Source organism: Heliangelus exortis, chromosome 3, assembly GCF_036169615.1.
Source record: "Heliangelus exortis chromosome 3, bHelExo1.hap1, whole genome shotgun sequence".
Taxonomy (NCBI): domain Eukaryota; kingdom Metazoa; phylum Chordata; class Aves; order Apodiformes; family Trochilidae; genus Heliangelus; species Heliangelus exortis.
In genome coordinates this window covers 51652775-51676167 of record NC_092424.1, presented here as the reverse complement: position 1 = coordinate 51676167, position 23393 = coordinate 51652775, and the positions used below count along the sequence as shown (strand labels likewise).

The 23393-nt window shown below is 34.9% G+C and overlaps 1 protein-coding gene across 2 annotated transcripts in view; it reads left to right on the top strand.

Moving 5' to 3' along the window:
• Positions 1 to 23393, top strand: part of SYNE1 (spectrin repeat containing nuclear envelope protein 1) — a 299972-nt gene that overhangs the window by 75677 nt on the left and 200902 nt on the right. For both annotated transcript variants that reach the window (XM_071740591.1, XM_071740590.1), the window contains 11 exons: positions 5681 to 5788; positions 6577 to 6714; positions 7831 to 7995; positions 11106 to 11218; positions 11768 to 11936; positions 15005 to 15101; positions 16329 to 16531; positions 19000 to 19164; positions 21722 to 21874; positions 22286 to 22429; positions 22760 to 22933. In XM_071740591.1, the coding sequence (XP_071596692.1) occupies positions 5681 to 5788; positions 6577 to 6714; positions 7831 to 7995; positions 11106 to 11218; positions 11768 to 11936; positions 15005 to 15101; positions 16329 to 16531; positions 19000 to 19164; positions 21722 to 21874; positions 22286 to 22429; positions 22760 to 22933 (1629 nt within the window). The remainder of the gene's footprint in view (positions 1 to 5680; positions 5789 to 6576; positions 6715 to 7830; positions 7996 to 11105; positions 11219 to 11767; positions 11937 to 15004; positions 15102 to 16328; positions 16532 to 18999; positions 19165 to 21721; positions 21875 to 22285; positions 22430 to 22759; positions 22934 to 23393) is intronic.

Below are 23393 nucleotides of genomic sequence, written 5' to 3'. Positions count from 1 at the left end.
AAATAGCTAAGCTTTTGGCATGCTTTGATCTTTCACTGCTATAAACTTTTGTATTTGTGTTCTATACCACAGAAAGAAGCTTATTTTGCAATTGATTGCTTTCTTTATGACTTCAGGGAGAATCTGTCAACAAAAAATTGGATTTCTCATGCTTCAAACTTTTATTTTAAGATATTTGATCAGTTCTCAATAAAATCATGGCAGGATTGGCAGACTATCATATACAAATATCAGGAAATGATAATTTGTACAGATGTAGAGAGGCGGAGAAAGAAACCAGGAGGTATTGTAGTGGATCCTACACTACAGTGGATGACTACTGCAGGACACCTAGATGAAACAAGGTTCCTAGATAAGCCATACCAAAATAAGACTCTCATTCATATTACATGATATGTATGTGGATATTCTAGTGCTGAAACTACAATCCAGTTAAAAAATATACAGGCATAAGTATTGCATGCCATATTTATACAGTATCTCCAGAGAAAATAATAATTTTTTAAAAAAATTAAAAATCAGTCAAATATTGTGTAATCAAATATCTTATGTCCATCTTTGGGCTCCTCAGTACAAGAGGTCTGGGCATATTAGAGGCCCACAAGGATGATGAAGGGACTGGAAAGAACTGTGGTTATTCAGTCTGGAGAAGAGAAGGCTCAGGAGGGTCTTACCATGAAAAGGCACCTGAAGGGAGAGTGCAAAGAGGGCAGAGCCAGAGTCTTCTCAGTAGTGACCAGTGACAGATCCAGAGGCAACGTTCACAAACTAAAACACAGGAGGTTCCCTCTGAATATCAGGAAATGCTTTCACTGTGCAAGTGACTGAACACTGGCACAAGTTGCCCAGAGAGGTGTCTCCATCCTTGAAGGTATTAAAAAATTCTCTGGACATGGTTCTGGGAAACAGGCTCTAGATGTCCCTGCTTGAGCAGGGCATTTGGACCAGATGACCTCCAGAGGTCAACCTCAACCATTCTGTTATTCTACAAATCTGTGATAATATTTAGAGGCACAGTTGATATGTTTCAGATTTTTTTTTTCAATTGAAACAGTGACAGTAGAAGTTTTCCAAGTGAAGAGACATGTTCTCTTCTAATAGCGTCGTACAAGAATGGAGATTTAAATTCCTTTAGAAATATAGAAAATTGGACTTGGCTCATATGAGCAAGAATTATGTTCTTTATTATGTAAGGCAATGTTCATAAACTTATCATGTTTGATAAGTTTATATCACTTTTATATCACTTTTTTGATAGAATAAGTACTTGGAATCATAGTATGGCAGCTTACTGTCTTGACTACACAGCCCTTTTAATTACATTTTTCTAACCCATTTCGGTACCCATGTTTAATAAACATTCACCTTGTTAAATTATTTGACTGGAAAAAATTTAATGAAAAAAGTACTTCTCGGTGTACAGAGTTGGCAGTGATATCAGATATGAGATATTTGTACAATTATGTAGTCCATTCAGATTGAAAATTCATTTCTTCTTTTCCAAGGTTCTGTTCTGCATATACAAACATATGTAAGATCAGACCAAACATGTAAAATTGGTGCATTAAAAAAAAAACAAAACCCAACAAACAAACAAACAAAAAACCCACAAAACAAACAAACAAAAAAACCAAACAAGCCCCCCAAAAAACAACCAAGCAAACAAAACACATTTGTGTTTTTTGGAAATCATGTAAGTGAATTGGATGAGCTTGTGATCACTGAATATTCTAGAATATCCATTCTGCCATAAACCTTTCCTAAGGAGTTCTGCAGTATTTGGCCAGTTTAGTTATTTAGGTTGGGAATAATACATCTTTAAGAATCTAAAAGCTAGGTATCAACACTCCACCAGTAATCAACAAGAGACAGACACTTTTCCAGATGGCATCTTTCTTAAGATGATGTCCTAAATAAACTGTCTTCTGGACATTTGTGTTGCATAGCACTTCAACAGAGTTAAAACTGGCTCAGCTGAATCATTCCCTTAGGTGTAATGATGGATAAAAATCTTGTTTATTAGAAAGAAATCTAGACATGGGTTTTTTTTGTTTTTGTTTTTTTGTGGTTTGTTTTTTTTTCGTGACCTGCATAATTCCCCTGACCTTTATGTTTTCCCACTGAAATTAAGTATAACGAAATATGTATGACAGAATGGTAAAGTCCAGGTAGCTGTAATAGAGAACTTGGCAAGACTGATCTGTGTTAAGAGCCTGCTGTACAATGAGATTAGTTGGTCAGTAGATGCCAAATGCAACTGTTTTTTCTGTCAAAAAGAATTGAAAGATGTTCCAGATGCCTACATTTAGTTAGAAGAATCCTATTTCAGAGTGGAGTGTACCTGGGTTGTTTTTGATGGGAGGCCAGGGGGCAAAATTAACCCTCTCCCATTGCCCCTGCCAGACTCAACTCATCTGGCACTTCATTTTACAAGCATATTCACAGAAATATTATAAAAATAAGTAAATTTTCCTATAGTAAATCTCAGACTATGATTTTGGTTTTCTTAAAATATAAAAATGAAAAAAATAGGTGATAGATCAATGTTTCTAATAATCTTAATCTCATTTGAGATGGCTAGTTTTGTATTATGCAAGTTATATGTGTAAACTGTGGGCTAAAAGGAGAGAGCATTTGCATATAACTGCATTATATGTACTTTTCCATATAAAATGTTTTAAAAATTTACTTTATTAATAATCTTGGTCATGTGGATACTTATAATTTTTCTAGTATTAACTGAGAGAAGTTCAGAAATCTAATGGAGAATATGAAATGAACTGGATGACTGCAGAAGTCACTGTATTAAGAAACAAGTAACAGTTGTCACTGCAGTCAGTCAATAGTGTTTTTAGTTTGGCCCAATCCATTTAATTACCTTAATTCCACAATAACTTGTGTGTTGTTTTGGGGTTTTTTTTTGATTATGTAAATATTAGGCTATTTTCAAATATGGATGATCAAGGGTTCGTCTCATAATATATACATATATATATAACTGGAGATACACGTTGAAGTGAAGATTAATACTGATAGGAGAATTTTTCCCATCTTCTCAGTCCATTCAAATAAGTTTGAGCAGCTTCAATGGTACTTTATTGTACTTTCTTGATCTACACAACCCCAGTGCATTGCTTAGTTTATTGAAGATCTGAAGAGGTAAAAGCTCTGTCAATCTCTTCATTCAAATATAGAGGTAGCACATTCCTTCAAACAGATCCCTCTGATGTCAAATCTTTCTTTTCTTATGCTCTGATCAAGTAATTCAGAAGATAATCCTGTCATCTCCAACATATTTCTGCCAGCAGAGTTCTCCCAATGTAAGAGGATTTCCTGAGCAGCAGCTGCAAAAATAGCTTTCTGAGCTCTTCCAGTGATTTACTGTCTGCTTTTACAGAGAGTCATTAATAGCTCATCCCTAAAAATGATGCTTGGCTCAGCATCCACCATACATCTGTGATACTGCTGTCAGTGAACCTGTTGCAGTGGCACATATGTGTCCATGACATAATTTTCAAAAGGAATAGCATAATAGGCTTAATTGATTTATAAACATTTTTAAAGATACTTCATTTCCTCAGGCAATGTAATTATTCAACAGTCCTGAAAAAAAGGCGACTTGTTTCAGATTTAAAAGTTCATTTTTGAAAACTCTATCCTGCCTGTGCCTAAGAATTTGAACAGTTCACCTGGTGTATAAGTACATACTAGATGACCCCAAAAGGTACCCCTTTCCAGTCCATAATTATATTTAACATGAAACACAGGTGTGTATTTTTGACTTTTCAAATACCAAAGGATTCTGTATTATATAATTTTCAAATTAACTCTGTCATATCAGTTAATAAAATAATGTTTTGACTTTGATTCTGGGCTGAAAAATTTCTTTGTAAATTTAAATCCTACCCCATTATCATATTGGAACTCTCAAATATTTTTCTCTAATTACCTTCTTTGATGTTCTTTATCAGCTGAGTGCTCCAGTTCTGTTCATCTCTGTGAATCAATAAATATTGACAGAATGGTGTCAGGATAAAGTAATATTTTTAAAATCTGTTTGTAAATTTCATGCAGAAAATAAGTCACAGTGGCTTAGATAAATATAAATAAATGTGATCAGAAATCAATGATCCTCCTACTGGGGAAAGCACAAGCAATGTTAATTATCCTAGATAAACTTTAATGATTATGGTCTGGTCTGTATGATACTTCAAATGTGCAGTCTTCAGAAAATAGCTTACATAGATGTAAGAATATTCTTTAGGTATTTTTATTTATTTTTATAGGAATTTTATTCTGCTCTATATTTAAGTGGTTTGAGAAGTTAGAAGTACTAGGAGTCTTGGCTTCTTGGGACACTATGTGCAGTCATGGAAATCACATCATTGCAAATAGCTGGAGCAGGGAAGTGTAATATATGTATCTTATACTGTTTCTTAGGTACAAGCTTTTGGTGAGTGTCAGAAAACAGGAACATGAGCTATAGCAAACTTTTTCCCAGACAGTTCTAATATCATGTTAACCTCACTGCAATTACCCAGCTAACAGATATGACATCTGTGATATTTATTAGTCTGCTGTGCAAATTCTGCCCAACCAACTACTGCTGTTTTGAGTAGGTCAGTAAGGGAATTAGTAGGGTTTCTTTCCTGGGCATCATGTCCTTTCCTGCACTGAAAGGAAGCAATAGGTCTACACTTTTAAAATTACCAAGGGAAGTTATATTATACATGTCTGAGGCAGCCTTCAAAGAAAGAAACCATGACTGGCTCCTTCCCCAGACCAAGGTATTTTCTTAGAAGAAAAATACTTTGTTTCTTTCATTCAGTAGCTATCCTTTTCTAACAAGTGGTCCAATTTTTCTTCTCTCACATAATGCTTGAAACTTAATCCCTTTTTTTAGGTGATTAACTCATATTATGTGGTGTTGCATTTGCTGTAACAAATCTGACAAATTTTATAATGACGTGGTTTCTTTGGTTTCAAAGAATAGCTTCTGATTAACAACAGCACATATGGTTCGGTGGTTGGAAATCTGAGACAGACACTAAACAAATAAGCTGCTCTTCAAAGCCATAAAATGGTATGGAAGATAAAGAAGCTGAATACAAATGAATTTCAGTTCTTTCTTTTTATTTTCCTTGTTAAAATATCATCTATCAAAATATTTTGCCAGCTTCTGGACTTGCACCTTGATGTCAAAGATGGCCCTGAAGTCCCTCAGAAAATAACAATTTTTTTTTTGTTTTGTTTTGGTTTTTTTTTCCAGCAATAGCTAACCAGATAATAAAATGCTGGTAAATGATTATAAAATCCTCTCCTGTCTCAGTCTGATTGAATTTTATTGAAAGTTGTCTCTGCAGATAATGTGGAAGACTAAAATTAAATATTGAGATATATTTAAAGGACTTTAGCATTAATTTAACAGCATATGAAAACTGCAAGGAATATCTCAGAAAGTGCAATGTCCCAAATAGTCATGATTTCACCTCTGTAAAACTCATGTCTAGATGCCAAGTTCTCCTTTTACTCTCAGGAAGTGTTTTTCAGTTAGACTGTATGAAGATATGATGATGGAATTGGTCCAGATGTTCTGTTGGCTTTCACTACAACTAATGAACCCGACTTCCTAAAGAGATATTAATTTCTGGACTGTATTTGTGTTTGTACTAAATTGTAGAAGGAAGACAGGCTGATGCTGAGGGAGCTAAAAGTGTGGACTGAACAATTTGAAAGAGACCTAGCCCGAGCACAGGTGGCAGAAACAAGCTTACAGGAGAAATACCAGGTAAGCAGTAGGGAAAATTTTGTATGATAAGACATTATTGTCATCATTATCTGTAACATGTCCTGCAGTATTTTATGCAGTCTGTATATATGCAAGTCAATACACTTTAGTTTAAAGAAATAAAACCACAAATTGCCGTGCTCTTTATTGGTAGAGGATTTCTAATGTCAGCTCCAGCCTTGCTACGTACAACAGTGCACAGATGGTTTGCTTAACACAGAGCTTTTTCTAGCAGTGTGAAGAAGGACTGTCCTAGTTAGAAGTGAGTATGTGTCTGTACAGTCCTTGCAGATCCTGCATGATTTAGCTCAGATGGGAGGTATGACTGAAGGCTGTATGAGGTGACAGGTGGAGAGGACAGGGCAAAGAGCTTCCTTTTTAACCCCTCTCTCAAAGGTTAGTGTCAAAATTGGCAGGACAAATTTTGGCCTGAGTTTTTTCTTGAAGGTTGGCTGTTCTCTAAAAGCAGCTACTGTCTGTCCTTGCTAGCATTTCATCCATTTGCTGGTTTATCTGTTCAATTAATATTTCCTTTCACATGGGGTTTAAGCATCTGATAACAGAAGGGAAGTATAAAACTCTTGCCTTTATTTACTTAGAGGATTCTACAGTCTTCTAAAATCTTTAATAAAACATATTCCAATGTAAATATACAAGGTTATGGTTTACTCATTTTTTGGGAAGGATTAAGAGTTCTATCAGCACAAGATTATTGTAGGCTGCATAAATGTTGAAGAATGTAATTCTCTGGCTCTGTGCTACATTGATTTGATTTTCTCTTTGTGCAGTCGTTTAAGCATTTCAGAGTACAATATGAGGTAAAAAGGAAACAGATTGAACTTGCAACCCAGTCATTAAGGAAAGATGGTAAATTATCACTTGATCAAGCTATGGTGAAGCAGGCGTGGGAGAGAGTTTCTTCTAGGGTAAGTTGAAAATGATTACGTTAGATACTTTTTATTAAATGAAAGATGAGAATCTAAAATAATATAGACTCTTTTTTCCTATTGATTTTATAAAGCATTGGGAAACTAAAAATGGACCAAATATCTAGCACTGCTACGTTATTTTGCATTTGCTTTGACATTTATTTCACGACTGTCTTTAATATTGGTCAAAGACAGGTTATGAACTTTAAGAAAAGCATTATACTTTGAGGTTTCCTTTTATCTGAAACTGTGTTAATGGTGCTTATCTGAGTTTGAAACTTGTTGATTAAAAGAAAATCATGCACAATGCTCTTCAAAATGCCGTGTATTAATGTAAATTTCTAGAGTTATCAGAGTAATTGTAATATAAATTTTTTTAAACATAACTTATAAAACCTTCTGGTTTACACTTTATCAATGAATGAGGATTTAATGCTATTTTAACAAGGTTTCAGTATTAATAAATTTTTAGTAGTATTTGAGATCGTGATTTCGTAATAGTTGAGTGAAAAATCCCAAGCACGTTTTATTGTTTGTCACAAATAAGAAGTTATTATTACCTAGTGTATAATCATGGCTTTTAAATGTTATATATTTAGCAGAGATCTGCTTAAAATTATTCTGGACTTTTGAAATAATTTTCATTATTTGTCACTCCCATAACTGGGGTTGCAATATAAGACAGAGTATTTTACTTCTATGTTCTCAACTCCACACTCCTTTGAGAGTCATTTGCACTTTACAGATAGAAAAAATGTTCAAAATAGAGATAAAATTATTTCATGCAATAAAACACATTGGATGGAAGAAGGTGTCACATACCTTGATGTGATTAACTAAAGAAATTCCAGATCTTTAGCTTGTCAGTTGTTCCTCAATTGCCATTCTGGAAGAGTGAATCAGTGACTCCTTATAGAGATTTTGTTACTGTGAGAATGCTCTAATTTCAGACTAACGTGAAGTAAGGCACCTTGGTTTATGTCTCAAACCTATTCTGTTATTTGGGATTTTAGTTTTACAGTATAAAACTATTTTTCCCAAGATACGTGTTTGTTGTTTGATACGATACTTAAGCAAGGAAGGAAATTCAATCCTCTTACTTTTTTTTCCTAGCTACTTGATTGGCACATACACCTTGATAAATCTCTGCCTGCACCCCTGGGTACCATAGGTACTTGGCTCTATAGAGCAGAGGCTGCTCTGAGGGAAGAAGTAACTATTCAACAAGCTCATGAGGAAACAGCAAATATAATACACCGGAAGCTTGAACAGCTAAAGGTAGATCTAAATGCATTCATTCTGTGTGCTATATTCCATAGGTTGTAAAGCTGCAAATAATCCATATGATACAAGACTATTAATTCCAGTTTCTGTGGGTAGCTGCATATTCATTGTAGTTAAAGCTTTTTTTTAGTGAAGACTTGATGTCTTTTAGTGATGACCTGAACTGTGATATCTATGTATCATACAAGCAATATCCAAAGCTGGTTTTGAATGTTCCTGCTTCTTCTATCTGAAAGGTATTACTATTTTAATTGCTCCCCTATTCTAGGATTTCTGTTGGGTAAGAATCCATAGGGAGGTCATAAACTGGGGACATTTTTCAAAGAATATTAACATAGTAGGTGAAACAGGAGAGTGAAAGCAAACACACTGAGCTTGCTGATATAGGAAAATAGAATGAAGTTAATTTTCATAGTGTTGTAATGAGTAAGTCCACTCTGTTGTGGTAAACAGGAAGTTTCTCCAGATAAATTTAAATAAGTTTTCCATTAGTCTTTGCTGAGCTCAAGTTCCCATTTAAAATAAAAAATGTTATGTTTGTTTGTGCATTTATATAATATATATGAGAAAAATAGACAGAAATTGTAGTTGAGATGATAGGAGAAACTGAATCAGTGAATATGACAGAAAGGAAAAAGATGATGTATAGAAAGGCTGCACTTGTAGCAGCAAGGCTGTATTTTATATTGCTTGTTTTCTGTACCAATACTTGTGATAGTTGCGAAACTATTTGATTGCAGTTTTGGGTTCTGTGGCTTTGGGAAAGGATGGGGATTTTTATTAAAAAGTAATGCCATGTAATGAAAAGCTCATAGGTTTTGTGGTCATATTGAAACAACTGTGGCAGACAGTGGTAGCTTATCTGGAAGATCATTTGGATCTTCTGATTACTCTTTATTATAACAGTGGCAGCTCCTCTAACGTAAGTGGTGGCTAGTAAAATCTAGCCAAAAAAAAAAAATTAAAATCTATAAGGGTGGTATTGTTTTCTTTCAAAGTCTAGTGTCCAGTAATGCTAAATTTCATTGCATTTCTTGTTAACATCAAATGTTTCAGGATTCATAATATTTGACATTCATTTTAAAAAAGCAAGTCTAACACTTTTTTTTTTCAGATTATGTGAATGGTACAGAACTCCTTTTGATGTATTCATAAGAAATATAAAACTAGGTGTTTTACAATGCGTTTTCTTTGCATAAGAAATGCTGTGGTGACGGATTCCTACACCAACAAATAATCTTTGATTTAGGTTAGTTTTGCCATGGGAGTTTTCCCATGGGAATGGGATGGGAAAAGCCTAGAGAAGCATGTGTAATTAGATCTGTTTCTGGAGTTTCTTTTGTCACTCAGATTTGCATTGATGAATCATAACATGTTATTGGATAGTACAAGAAATGCATTAGTGTTCTGTTGGGGTTTTTTCAGTCCTTGTTGCCAAGGAAGTTGTTAAGCTTTGTTTGGTATGGTTTTGTTCAGATAACGTCATCGCATTCTCTATATCTTTGTCTCATATGACAAGGGGTTATTTTAGTGAAATTTATAGCTAATGAACATTTTAAGGCTAATAAAAAATGCATCGACCTATTTGGACAAACCTTCATACAATAAGGGAAGCACTTAAATTTATTTTAATTAAAATTGCCACCAAGATCAAGAATTAAGAGCAATGCCTGTGCTTGTTGATGGTCATTTTGCAGAGCAAAATTATACTTAATGAAAGCACTAGGTAGCAGTTTTCATGGGCTTCCAGTTGATGTTGGATGAAACTACTGGGTTTTATTTGACTTATCAAGGCATGATAGGGGCATTCCTATTTGTCTGGCAATGTCTCAAGTGCCACTAGCTGAGATACTTGTTCCAGGTCTTTCTTTTACATGAGAGCATGATAGTCACAGGAGACCCTCAGTAAAGTTTTTTCCATAATAAACTCAGTGCATCACTTGAATCTGAGAAAGCCTAGCTCATTCCTCTCCATCAAAAGGTGTTGGCTGAAGTGGAAAACAGTGAAATTATAGTTGGATTGATGGGGGTGGTGAGACAGCTCCATGAGCTGTGCCAATGAATTACCATTAATTTCTGCTGAGCAGACACTGGGTATTGACTAGGGAGAAACCCTTCTTCAGCACACAAGAATAAGTAGACGTGTGGTCAATGCACACACCTGCATTTTGTTCACTCAGGTGAGAGAAGCATCCTTTGTATGATTTCCTTTGCCAACAGGCTTCTGAGCACTTTGTGCCAGGAGCTGTCTCTGTGCAGTAAAATCCCCACTGTTCTATGTCCTCTCAGCCACTGGGGACTTGACGTGTTAGGGTATCTCTTGGAAGAGTACTGCCAGTCATTCATTTGAATATGTAATCTCCAGGAAACCGTTTGAAGCGGTGTTGCTTAGTTACAGTTGAAATGTGCTCTCCTGCAAGATTTTTGCTGCTCCTGTTCTTAACGCAGGAATACAGGTCAGGTACCACATTCTGCCTTCATTCCTGTAATATATAGGGAGCCACCCTGGAATCTTTTGATGCTGATTGAGTGAAAAGTTCAGTCAATATTGAATATGTACTTACATAAGGAGCTGTGGATCTTCTGCCTATATATAGTGGAGTAGGTTAGTTGCAGAAAATTTGAATCTATATTTAATAAAGGTCAGTATCTGTTATAGAGATTTAAAGAGTAAATTTAGCAAGATTGTGCTGCTGTAATGTTAGATTATTTGCAGACTGCATTTCATGGAATATTTAATACAGTTAAGAGCTCTTGTTTTGTTAAACCTTTGTTTTAAAATCTTCCATAATTATTTGACATAGCTTTAACAGACCATTTTATAGGGGAGTTCCCTATGTAAACATTCAAGTTGATGTAAATGCTTTTGTGGTATGCATAATCTTGCATGCAAATGTGAGAGCATGATCAAATAGTTAACTACACTGAGTCATCAGTGCAGGCTAGAAATTGTGCTTATTAGTTGGATAGCCTACTGTGAGCCTTTCCTCTCTCTCTCTCTCTCTCTCTCTCTCTCTTTCTCTCTCTCTCTCTCTCTCTCTCTCTCTACCCCTGCCCCCCCCTCCACTCTCTCAATCTCTCTCTCTTTCTTGAAATCAAACCAGGATTTGCTGAAAAACATAGATGGTAACAAAAAGGCATTCCATGAGATCCACAGAACCAGGTCTGTTAACGGAGTCCCTGTTCCCCCGGACCAATTAGAAGATATGGCAGAGAGGTAAGTCTTTCAATCTGAAACAAAAACCCCGTGAATGAAAGAGAAGCTCTTTGATTTTTAACCTCTTCATGAAGAAATCACCATCTAATTATATTTCACAGTGGCAAGCATGAAAAAAAATTTAAAAGAATAACCTCCTAGAATATACATAAATTATACCGAAAAGCATGATGCATTAAAGATCGATGAGAATCAAAATAAGCTTTGGGTTTTGAAAGAGAATACTTTTTACATTGATCCTGTTAGTGCTTCTCCCTAGGAGAAATGTTATGTAACAACAGCCGGGATGCATGTGAAAAAAGAAAAGAAACACGACTTTGTAAAACTTAGTAATAGATGTAACCTGATGATTTCTATGAATAAATAAAAATGTAATTAATTTGCTGTGCCAGAGCACTTATCACAATGATCATCATGCATAATTAGATCTTCATAGATTCTGAATTACTTGAAAGAGTAGAAAAATACCTGCACAGACACTAAAGCTTTCAGTCTGTCCTGCAAAAATGAATTTTACTGTATTTTACTATAGTGTGTTTCGTTTTATAGGTTTAATTTTGTTGTCTCTTCATCTGAGCTCCATCTGTTGAAGATGGAGTTTCTGGAACTGAAGTACCGTCTACTATCACTCTTAGTCCTTGCAGAGTCCAAGTTAAAATCATGGATCATCAAATATGGAAGACGGGAATCGGTGGAACTACTTCTTCAAAATTATATTGTAAGATGGGGTTGTTGTCTTCTTTTGAAATTATTTTTGAAATATTCATATTTAGGTTTGCTGGAAATTAATAAAAGATCAGAAACAGAAATGAGGTTTAGAAGTCATCAACTTTGAATGCATTCATATGGAATATCTTGTCTGAGTTGAATCTGTCCTCCCCATGGACGAATTTTAGTCAGAAAGGCCAAAAATTAAAATTATTCTCTTCAAAACCAGAAATAATATTCCAGCTGCTAACTGCCCAGCCATCAATTTAACCGGTATATCAGGAGGTTTCAAACCCTAGATTTTTACTTACCTTAGATATCAGCTCCAAAGAATTTAATTTTAAAAGAATCATAGAATGGTTTGGTTTGGAAGGACTGCACAATACTTTTTATAAAGTCCTCAAAAAAAAAAAAAAAAGTTTTTATGCCACCTCTGTGTACTTGTTCAATATGCTGCACTGATAGGGCATTAATTTTATTATTTTAAAGATTTTTTTGTTTCTCTTGTTCAGCATTAGTTTATTAAACCCATTACTTTATTTCCATTCTGGAAAGAGATTGCTTATGGTCTGTGTCATCAGTATGTCATGCTAAGAAACAGAAGCCATTGATTTAAAAATGCTCATTGATATGTTCCCTTTCATTCTATGCTGCTGTATCCACACTCACAATGTCAGAATGCTGATATGTCAGAAAGCTATCACTGCTGCTCCTTTTACATTAGAGTGTGAGGGATTCTTTCAAAAGCAGAGCTGGGCCAAATAATTTTTAAAATAAAATTAATTTAATTTAAATTATAAATAATATTTCCCTTTCTATTGAATCCATGTGAGCCAAAATTGCAGAGGAAAATTCTATATGGATGGAATTCATACTGCTATTGAACCATACAGAGACAGGACACAGCTTAGAGAAAGTTACTTATTGCCCCACAGACTGATAGTTTTTGTAACTTTGGAAAAAACTCAATAAAGTTCCTCCTCAAAGTGAGAACTGAATTCTGTTCACTCCTCGCCTTTTCTACACTTAAACTTCAGCAGCTTTAGGGACACAGAAAAAAACCAGAAGTTAAGAACAGAAGCTTGGTTCAGACAAGCTCTGCAAAATTCTGATGGTTTTAAAATAACATAGTTTGCTGGAGTGATTCTCATTAGATAGGAGTCCATTTGTATACTCTGTAAGACTGATGCGAAAACTACTAAAAAGTGACTAAGGAAATAATGCGGAAGAAGATAGTTTGGCTTCTGTAATACTATTTTATGTTGTTTTGCTTAATTTTTTTTTATTTTTTGCTTAAAATGAGCCTTAAGTAGGGAATTCATGTTGTTTTTTGATTTCTTCGATTACTCTTGTTTCCATCATTTATGAAACTGTATCACATCAAAATGAATAAACTGGGACAAGCTGATAAATAGAGCTTAGTTTCATTCCTGATGGCCTTGACATCTGGCTCCTTCCAGGTGTCCAGTGATAGAGAGAGCCTTTATTTCTTTTTGCTAACCTGGAAGCAATTTTCTAGGGCCAAGAGCCAAGTGTTACTCTTCCAGTAAATTAGTAATCTTACGTAGGAAACCTGTAATCAGTACCTGAATCAGTCTACACAGTCTGTAGTCAGTGAGTATATTGTTAGAAGACAAAAATCTAAGTTTACTTTCTAGGAACATGCGTAGTTAGGATCTGGATGAGAACGTATTCTTGGAAAATATTCGTGTTGTGCTTAAAAACGAAAGCTGTGGTTGTTATTCTATCCCATCTTTTCACTTGCTTCTCATATATGATTCTATAACAGAAGTAGAGGTAGCATGGTTTGTACACCATCAAGCTGAAGAATACACAGTACCAACATCTCAGTTGTAATGGAAATCCTGGTTACTACTACAGTAACAAACTATGTAGTTTGATTAAGGGGTCTTGTCAGATAGCTAACAAGGGGTTTTTCCATTAAAAGGTCTATGTTTAATTTTTGAAAATATTTACAAATCCTCTGGAGATCATTTTTATATAAACAGTGTGATACCGTCTTTTACATTCTCAGATGAAGTCTTGCAGTTTTTGGTTCAGACTAAAATGTCTGTGTGTAGGGATTTGGCAAAAGTGAAAGTCAAAAGTGTGGCACAGATTTCATGGTAAAACATGTACTTCTTTATATGTGCCAGATTATTATTTTTAACAGTAGAGCAGAGAAAAATTCTGATTGTCCTTGCCTTTGGTTATAAATATATTTCTAAATTGTGTGCTATATAACTATGGTGATTTGACATAGCAACTGTAAAAGGTTTTAAAATAGAATTTTTTAGAAATATACTAGCTGACAGATTAATCTCTAAAACTGTTTTTTCATGTTTCAATAATGTAACCGAGGAGATATGGGAGGTACTAGAAGTTATGAAACCTTTCCAAAACTCTAGATAAGTACACTAGGTAAATCAATATAAAAACCCTGTAAGAGAACAGGGTTTTCTCCCTTTTTTAACAGTGGTAATGCAATATATAATATGCTTTCATAATACAGAGATATAATTAGATATCACACTTAAAGGATGTAACATTTCTCTAAGGCATTCAGAATTAGCATTCTGAAAAAAGTGCCATTTGCCATGTGGGGTAAAGAGGCATAAATGATAAAGACCCATAACTTTGTGACCAAAATATTTCCAGATAAATTGTTCATTGCACTATAACACATTACACAGCTAAAACACCACTCACAAAGGAAAAGAACTGTGTAACACTTTGGAAAAGCATCATCCTATTGTGCAGTGTTTGCCTAGTCTTATTTTTACTAATTCCAAAGGAGGTAAAGGAAAACATATTTAATAATCTTTCCATATGCAAAGTATATAAACTGTATTTGAAAAGGTAGATTGTGTCACACTGTTAATGTGAAAAAGTGATATATTCTTTGTGTATTTTAATTTTAATATAATTTTATGATGATGAATTAAATATTATTTTATAATGACAAAAAAATGAATGGAGCAATAATGAAGTTAAAACTTTTAATCACTGTCCTGATGGAATTTCATGGAACTTATTCTTAATATATCTCTGCTGTAATTTAATATTATTTTTTTTCAGGCTGTTATTGAAAATAGTAAGTTCTTTGAGAAGTATGAAGTTACTTACCAGGTCCTGAAAAGAGCAGCTGAAATGTATGCCAAAGCACAAGGCTCAGGTAAATGTCAATGTAGGGAAGATCATACCTGAAAGTATTCCCTGGCTTGGCTTCCTTTACCAGAACTCAGCAAATATTTTGTTGCAGGGTTGTTGTAAGTAGCAAAGATATCCCCTGATTTACTGAAGAATCTTCTTTAACTGTGAAAACCTATAAGAGGGACACAAATGGTAGCTGAAGTGCAGCTGTACATTACAAAAATGAGTAACTGATTGACCACCTGCCTCCTGCAAGTCCTGAACACTTCTGAGCTGAGTGAGAATGGGTGAGGGCAAGATTTGACCTAGATAGTTACAGAGGTGAGATTCCTTTAATCTCTGCTGAGGAGATAACAGAACCCTGTTGGTGGAGGATTGCTGCTAAAGTGGTCAGCAGATGTGGGGAGAAAATTAATTATTTGGTTTGGTTGAGAGATTTAAGTTGGTGATGGTTGCTCTCAATTTTTTTTTTTCAAGAATAAACAGTTTTACAAGGTATTCTTCCACAGAATGAAATTAATAGATTCATTCAGCGCTAATTAAAAAAACATCCAACAAAAAATATTCTTAAAAGTAGATACTCACATGAATTAAGAAACAACAGTACAAATTAGAAAACATTTTAGCTATAAAATACTTTTTACATTTCCGGTATTCTGCCTGTTTCTTGGGATTTGCTTGTGTCCTTTTCCTTCTGCCTATTTTTTTTTACATTCTGGAATGAAGACACAATTGTTCCTTTATTGTCATGAGGAAAATACTAAGAATTAAATGACAGAAATTACCAGCAATTTGATTTTAAAGTCAATGTAACAAAGATCAGAATTTCATTCAGTATTTTTCAGTGCATACATATCTGTTTGTACATAATATTTCTCTCATTTTCTGCTTTTTTAAGGAAGCCTGCTTTCTTGATTTCTTATATTATAGAATAGAAATTTAAATCACAATGAATATGCAGTATGATTGTTTTACAATAGCACTGATTCTATGTACTTTCTTTAGTCTTTAATTCATATTTGATTTTTCAGTCTTGATTTTGCACTAAAATTGGGCTATGAACTGAATGTATGTATATAAAAGGCTATTGAAACAGAAGTTGAAAAATAATAAATTAATAGTAATGAATAAATTATAATTATAAAACTAATTAAAAAAATAATTTCCTGAAGAGTATGGATAGGCATAAGGGAAAACTGAGGTTTCCAGAAATAGTAATAAACCAAAATATGTCTTTTCTCTAACCCAGTGGAAGAAGTTGAGAATGTGATGAAATTCATGAGTGAAACAACAGCACAGTGGAGGAACCTCTCGGTAGAAGTGAGAAGTGTAAGAAGCATGTTGGAAGAAGTGATTTTAAACTGGGATAGATATAGCAGCACTGTGGCAGGTCTACAAGCTTGGCTGGAAGATGCTGAAAAAATGCTGAACCAGCCTGAGCATTCCAAAAAGGTATGCACTAATAGCATATGTATCTGGCTGCTTGGTCAATTATAAAAAAGTGGGTATGTTTTTGGATTTGCTTAGGTTATTTTACAAATTGTCATCCAAGCGGGAGAGGTTTTTTTCAGTTTCAGGCATACTGTCTATATTCATCACAGAAGTTTCAATGCTTGCATATGTAGCACGTAAAAAGATATATATATAAATGCAATAAAGGAATGTCATCTGTGACAACGTGGTTAGAGGCATCTTTGACATGAATAAAGGGCAGCAATATTGCTTAGAGATAAAACTATTTTACAATTTACTCAAAGGAAAATACAGCTCTTAACACCAATGTGCTGCATATAAAGACACTCTAAGAATTTTTTTCCACTGATTTTTCTACCATATGGATGACAAACTTAATGGGTAAGTAATTCATCAATTTACTTGGCATTTTAGAAATTTTTTAGACCCATTTGGGGCCTATAATCATATAGATAGTTTTGGTGTATTTGGTTTGTTTGTTTGGTTGGTTTTTTTCTGTTGTAACATTACAGTACTAAGACATGTTTGAGAAGGTTCAATAATGAAGCTTGATTTGAATAATACTGCATTTAAGGGGTGCTACAGTTCCCCCCAGTCCTAAGGTAAGCAGCTAGACAGCTCTTAACAGCAAAGTAAGTTTTTCTTAGGCTGTAATACGCCAACCTGAAATCAGGTCTGAAATGAGCATTTCATGTTACATGACTGAACGGAATAATTTTTGGTAAAAGTTAATTTAAATCAGTCTGAAAGAATGAAATATACTTTTAAAATAAAAAGAAATGTGTAAAAAGGATTCACTAATCTGGCATAATATAAATACCAACAGTTATTACTACTGAGCAGGAAGAATGACCTCATCTGATCAGGCTCATCTTAACTCCTTGTGTATGTTTTATGTAACTTGTCAGTATTTAAAATGAAATATTGTCCTATCTATATATAGAAATAATATAGAAGTATTTACTACTTTGGTCAGCTTTATAGTTTCACCTTTGAAAATTCTCAAAGCAGAAATCCAAACATAAACATACAGCATATATTTGCTTTTGATTTCTATCTTAAATCTAGCAAATATATCTTACTGTTCTGATATGTAAAGAGTTTCAAAAAGCTATATTGAAGACTTTAAACATGAAAGCGTTATTCTTCCCAAAATGCTAATTTATTCTTAAAGTTATACTGGCTCAAAAGTGTTAAAGAGAAAGACCAAGACTAGCCATATTCTGCCTGTAGTCTGATATTTTTAAAGTTACTCCTGCTATTACTGTTGAATCTAGCACTTCACAGCAATAACACTCACTTATTTCTAAGGATAGCTCTAATATAAAAATTTTAATATTTGGCTATTAAACACAAAAAAAATATATTAGTTTGTACAATTAAGAGTCATACAGCCATCAGCACAAACATCTGGAATCCCAGGTGAAAGATGTCGAATTGGCATAAAATTTGTTTTAAACATTTCCAAATATTTGTTCCATAAAACCACAAATATATCAGTAATGTGATACAAAGATTTAATCGATGCTCACTTGCAAACCTTACCTGAATGACTAAACCCCTCTGGATTTCATCCAGGCAAAGACCACAGTCTCCCCTTGCCCTGCTGTGATGTTTTCTGTTTCTTTCCATTATCTCTGTATGATTTCAAGATCAGCAAATACCACATCTCTTTTTGCAAAATAAAGTGGCATGTTGGCTTTGCTTACTTTGTTTTGTTTACTGGTATATCTGTAGTCATAGTTCCTGGAGATACCTGCTTTAAGAATAATTGCCCATTCTCTGGAAGAGCGAAAAGGAAAGGAAGGAATTGTTGGAATTGTTGGAATTTTCGTCTTTACTGATTTATGTGCATGTACCTGCCTAGAAGATTGCACAGAAACATTTGGCACTAGGGCTGGGCTATTTAGGCAGTCTGTTTGGACCCAGAGGGAAAAATCAGTGACAGCCATCCCTTTCTCCTCCTTACTCACTTACTCTGGGACATGAGGAAACAGTGATAAAGAATCAGTCTTCTCAGGTATTCTGAGACCAGAGAGTGGAAAGCTGCCTATGAATCACAGCAGGGGAAGAATCTCTCTACACTCAGTATGGCCCAGGTTACTCACTGCCCACACTGCTTCAACACAAGACAGAAATTAAACGAGCAATAATAATGTCTCCAGTTATGGTGCTTTCTCTTAAGGAGCAGTGCCAGGAGTTTAACTGAAGCTGCTCAGTCGAGTAAAATGGTTTCTGAGTAAACTGGTGGCAATTTTTAATTCCATGGGTTATGATCACAGACATGAAAATTCTGTTATGGCGTATCTGATATGCAGATTTTCAGAGGATAATTGTTCAAACAGATTTTATAAAGCCATCAGCTAATGATTAGATTTTAGATTCATGATTTAAAATAAAAACTTATTGAGAAGATTTTAGAAAGGTGTTTTCATTTTCTTCTTCAGGATTTCTTCCGGCATTTACCTCATTGGATCCAACAGCACACAGCCATGAATGATGCTGGTAATTTTCTGATTGAAACATGTGATGAGACCATTTCCAGAGACCTTAAACAACAGCTTCTGTTACTAAATGGAAGATGGAGAGAATTGTTTATGGAAGTCAAGCAGGTATGTGGTTTTGCTGTTGTTATTTTTAAATATTTACTTTGTCATTTCCACCCAAGCAGGACAGATATGCCCCACCAGAAGGACTATAGGAAAGCTTACTGAAGGGCCTAATTGTTCACCATTACTTAAATTAGAAATTATTATCTGGAAGCACTTTATGTTATTGGTGCTTTTTATTTATTTATCTTATCTTTCATGTAGTTTTTTATTTTTTTAGATAGTGTAATCTGTAGTTTTCCCTTATGGTGTCCTGTCTTGATACAGTTAATATTATTTATGTATAGCCCCTAGTGTTCTTTGAAGACGAAAATCACAGAATCATAGAATTATCAGAGTTGAAAGGGACCTCTGGAGATCATCTAGTCCAACTGTCCCACAAAAGTAGGATCACCTAGAGCACATTACACAGGACTGCATCCAGGAGTGTTTTGAATATCTGGAAGCCTGTTCCTGTGCCTTGTCACCATAATAGTAAAAATGTTTTTTCTTAAGTTTAGATGGAACTTGCTATGTTCCATCTTGTGCTCTTTGCCCTTCATCCTGTCACTGTGAACTACCGGGAAGAGTCCAGCTCCATCTTCCTTGTACCCATCCTTTAGATATTGATAGACTGATAAGCCATCAGCCATCTCTTCTTCAGGCAAAAGTGTCCCAGCTCTCTGTCTTTCCTCATAAGAGAGATGCTCCAATCTCCCAGTCACCTTTGTTGCCCTCCACTGGATTCTCTCCATTAGCTCCCTGTCTCTCTTGAACTGGGGAGCCCAAAACTGGATGCAGGATTCCAGCTGTGGCCTCACCAGGGCAGAGTAGAGGAGGAGAATGACCTCCCTCGACCCACTGGCCACACTCTCTATGCAACCCAGGATTCCACTGGACTTCCAGGAAACAAGGGCACACTGCTGGCTTATGGATAATTTACTATCTATCAGGACCCCAGATCCTTCTCCTCCAAACTGTTTTCCAGCAGATGCACCCTATCCCCTATATTGGTGCTTGGGGTTCTTCTTCCTCCGGTGCAGGACCCTACACTTGCTCTTGTTGAACCTCACCTGCTCAGCTCTCCAGCCTGTTCAGGTAACACTGGATGACAGCACAGCCTTCAAAGTGTCAGCCACACCTCCCAGCTTTGTATCATCAGCAAGCTTGCTGAAGATAGACTCTGTCCCCTCGTCCAGGTCATTGATGAACAGATTGAACAAGACCGAACTTAGTACTGACTCCTAGGGGACACTGCTGGTTACAGGCCACCAACTCAGCTCTGTTCCATTGATCACCACCCTCAGATCTGGTTTCTGTCACATAGCCAGCTATGAATCCACCTCACTGTCCACTCATCCAGACCACACTTCCCAAGATAAAAATATTGGATTTAGCTAGCTATTTTTATTGTATCAGCTCTGTAAAACCAGACAGTGAAAATGCAAGTGAATATTATTACTACCCTTTAATCAAAGTTGCATTCAATAATTGCACTTACAATGCACATACAATGAAAGTTAATTAACTAAACATTTTACCCAGATTGGTCAGACACTATTTCTATCATGTGAACAATTTGGCATTGATAGTAAGTGGCAAAACTACCTTTATCTCATAGCAAAGGTTCAACTGGTTGGCAATTTTTTGTTACCACGTTTGCATTTTAAAAAAATAAGAAAAGATCTGAGCTAAATTACACAGAATTACTTCATACCTCATAAACAAATTAGAAAGTATTTTGATATAGTCAGTATACATCTAACATTTTCCCCCTCTACTGACTTTGAATAGCAGCTGCTTCTTTGAAGATGCAAAATCAACAATCCTTTAAATTCTTTACTGACCTGATAATTTCCACTGAAGTCAAATTAAATGGAAAAACAAATGATTGCCCCTTTTTGTTGTAACTTTTCCAAACTGTTGACTAGAATGTTCTCAGGCTTTTTTTGTTGATGATATTTAGGATGATTCACTGTGGAAACAGTAATGTCCAGGGTGTAAATGACCCTTCCTCTCCTTTTCAGCTTCTTTACCATGACAGCTGTATGGTTTTGCTCACTGTTTTTTCACCATTTCTGTCATATATCTCTTTCCACTTTCAACAACCTTAGTTTCCCCATCCTGCAGGCAGGAGTTCTTGTATTGAAATTTCCCTTATACTTTCAAGTCTTTCAAGCTTTTCAAGTCTTCTTGTGTTTTATTCTCTTTGTTGCATTTTCAGAATTGGTACTCTAGTTAATGAGAAATTAATTGAGATGATGGTACGAGGTTAAAATGAGAGTCTGGTGTTCTCCAAATGATCCAAATTCCATCCAAATTATCTCCTTAAAAAAGGCTGACCTCTTGCATGAATGTTGTTCTTTATAGTATCAGTGCTATTTAATTTGATGCAGATTATTAATGTCTAAATAATTTAGAAGATTAGATTCCACTATTTTGTATTTTATTGAATACAATTTCCCAGCAAACAATTACACTAAAAATAGTCTTATACTCCTAAGTCATTACTTAATCAATACATACTCCATTTGAGGTCATTGTTCTTTTGTTTGTTTACTTTCACTGTGTATTTTCCTAGTATGCTCGAGCAGATGAACTGGACAAAATGAGAAAGGAATACTCGGATGGCGTTGCCCATTTGACAGCTTTTATTGATGGAAGCAATAGTAAATTTTCAGGCCCTATAGAAGTATCTTTCCTTGATGTTAAAAGATTTGTACAAGATTTAGAAGTAAGTGTCTTTATCCCTTTCTTTCTCCTTCAAGAAAAACTTGAAACTAATTAAATCTGAAATCACAGAATTATTTCCTCACACGTTTTCATGTATTTTTTTTTAAGTTGTGCTTTTAATATAATTTCTTCTATAGCTAATGTAAGGAATTGTATTTTTATGAGTGACGTTTCCAGAGCACATTTCCAAAACTCTATCCCACTGCATATTTATTTCTGTGTAGTTTCAAATCACATTCAGGTGAGTTGATTGATAGATTTCATTCATTTGAAATATGATCCAGTGTTCACCAAAAACAGCAATAACAATTTATGGTTGTGATGTGTATCTTTATCTCTTGAGAACAGATTTGTGTCTCCTATGAATGCATAAATGGTCTCGTTAAAATAGTTTTTTAAACATCTGTTTCAGAATATTAAGCAGAAATTGCCTTCCATGGAAACTCAGTACAAAATGGTTACAAGAGCTGCGCAGCTTGTTACAAAAGAAGTTTCCCAAGAGGAAGTGAATGAAATGCTTGGAACTTTGACAAGAATCAAGGAGCAGCTGAACAAGGTTGCAGAAACTTTTTTTGTTACACAGGTCCTTGACTGTTGAACTGGCAGAGAGTAAGCTCCCCTACAAGAATGCTCAGATGTATGCTTTTGAGCAAATATTTAGTTCTAGTAACAGTAAGTTGATTCAAAGCGGAGATAATGCTACTTCTTTTAGACTCTACCATTAAATTTTATATTCTTTTCTTAAGGAGTAATACTGGATCTTGATTGATCTCTCTCAAAAGAGTCAGGTAGCAACTACATAAATCCACATGTAGAGGAAACTGCTATTTGTTGACATCTACAACCTTTTTAAAATATCTTTTTTTCTCTTTAAAATGGCCAAAAGGTTAAAGAGTATTCCTGTACCCTGCTGTATGAATGCCAGAATCTGCTTTCTCCACTGGAAGAACTGGAAAAACAAATCACACATTTTTATGAATCTCTTGAAAAAGTCAACGAAATAATTTCTATTGTGGATCTTGAAGCACAACCTACAACTGTTCTTAAACAAAAAGCTCAAGTAAGTTTCAAAAACATTTAAAAGTTTCTGCTGCTTCTAAGTATTTACCATTAACTTTCTAGAAATGTTGATTGCAACTGGATAAGCTGAGCAAATATTTCTTCCTATTCAGGCAACATAGCCTATCCTAAAGTCAGCTAGGCATAAACATACAAAGACCAAAACCTGTGTTCCATCCTAGTGCCTGTGGTTTCAATCCAAAAAGTAAATATGAGACTTTTTTTTTTTTTCTTTTTTTAATCTAGCAGAAATAGGACAGATACATCAGAAATACATTAGGGTTTTTATTAAGCAGATGAAATAACCTAATCAGGAATTCCCCTAGGTTTCTTGGTCAATCATGGAAGTTTCTTAGAAGTTTGGAAGTGGTTTATTTGAAGTGCACTGTCGAACATTAACTTTTCCACCTGACCAATAAATGTTTCCCTCTGGAGGAATTTGGAGGTGGTCAACTCAGTGA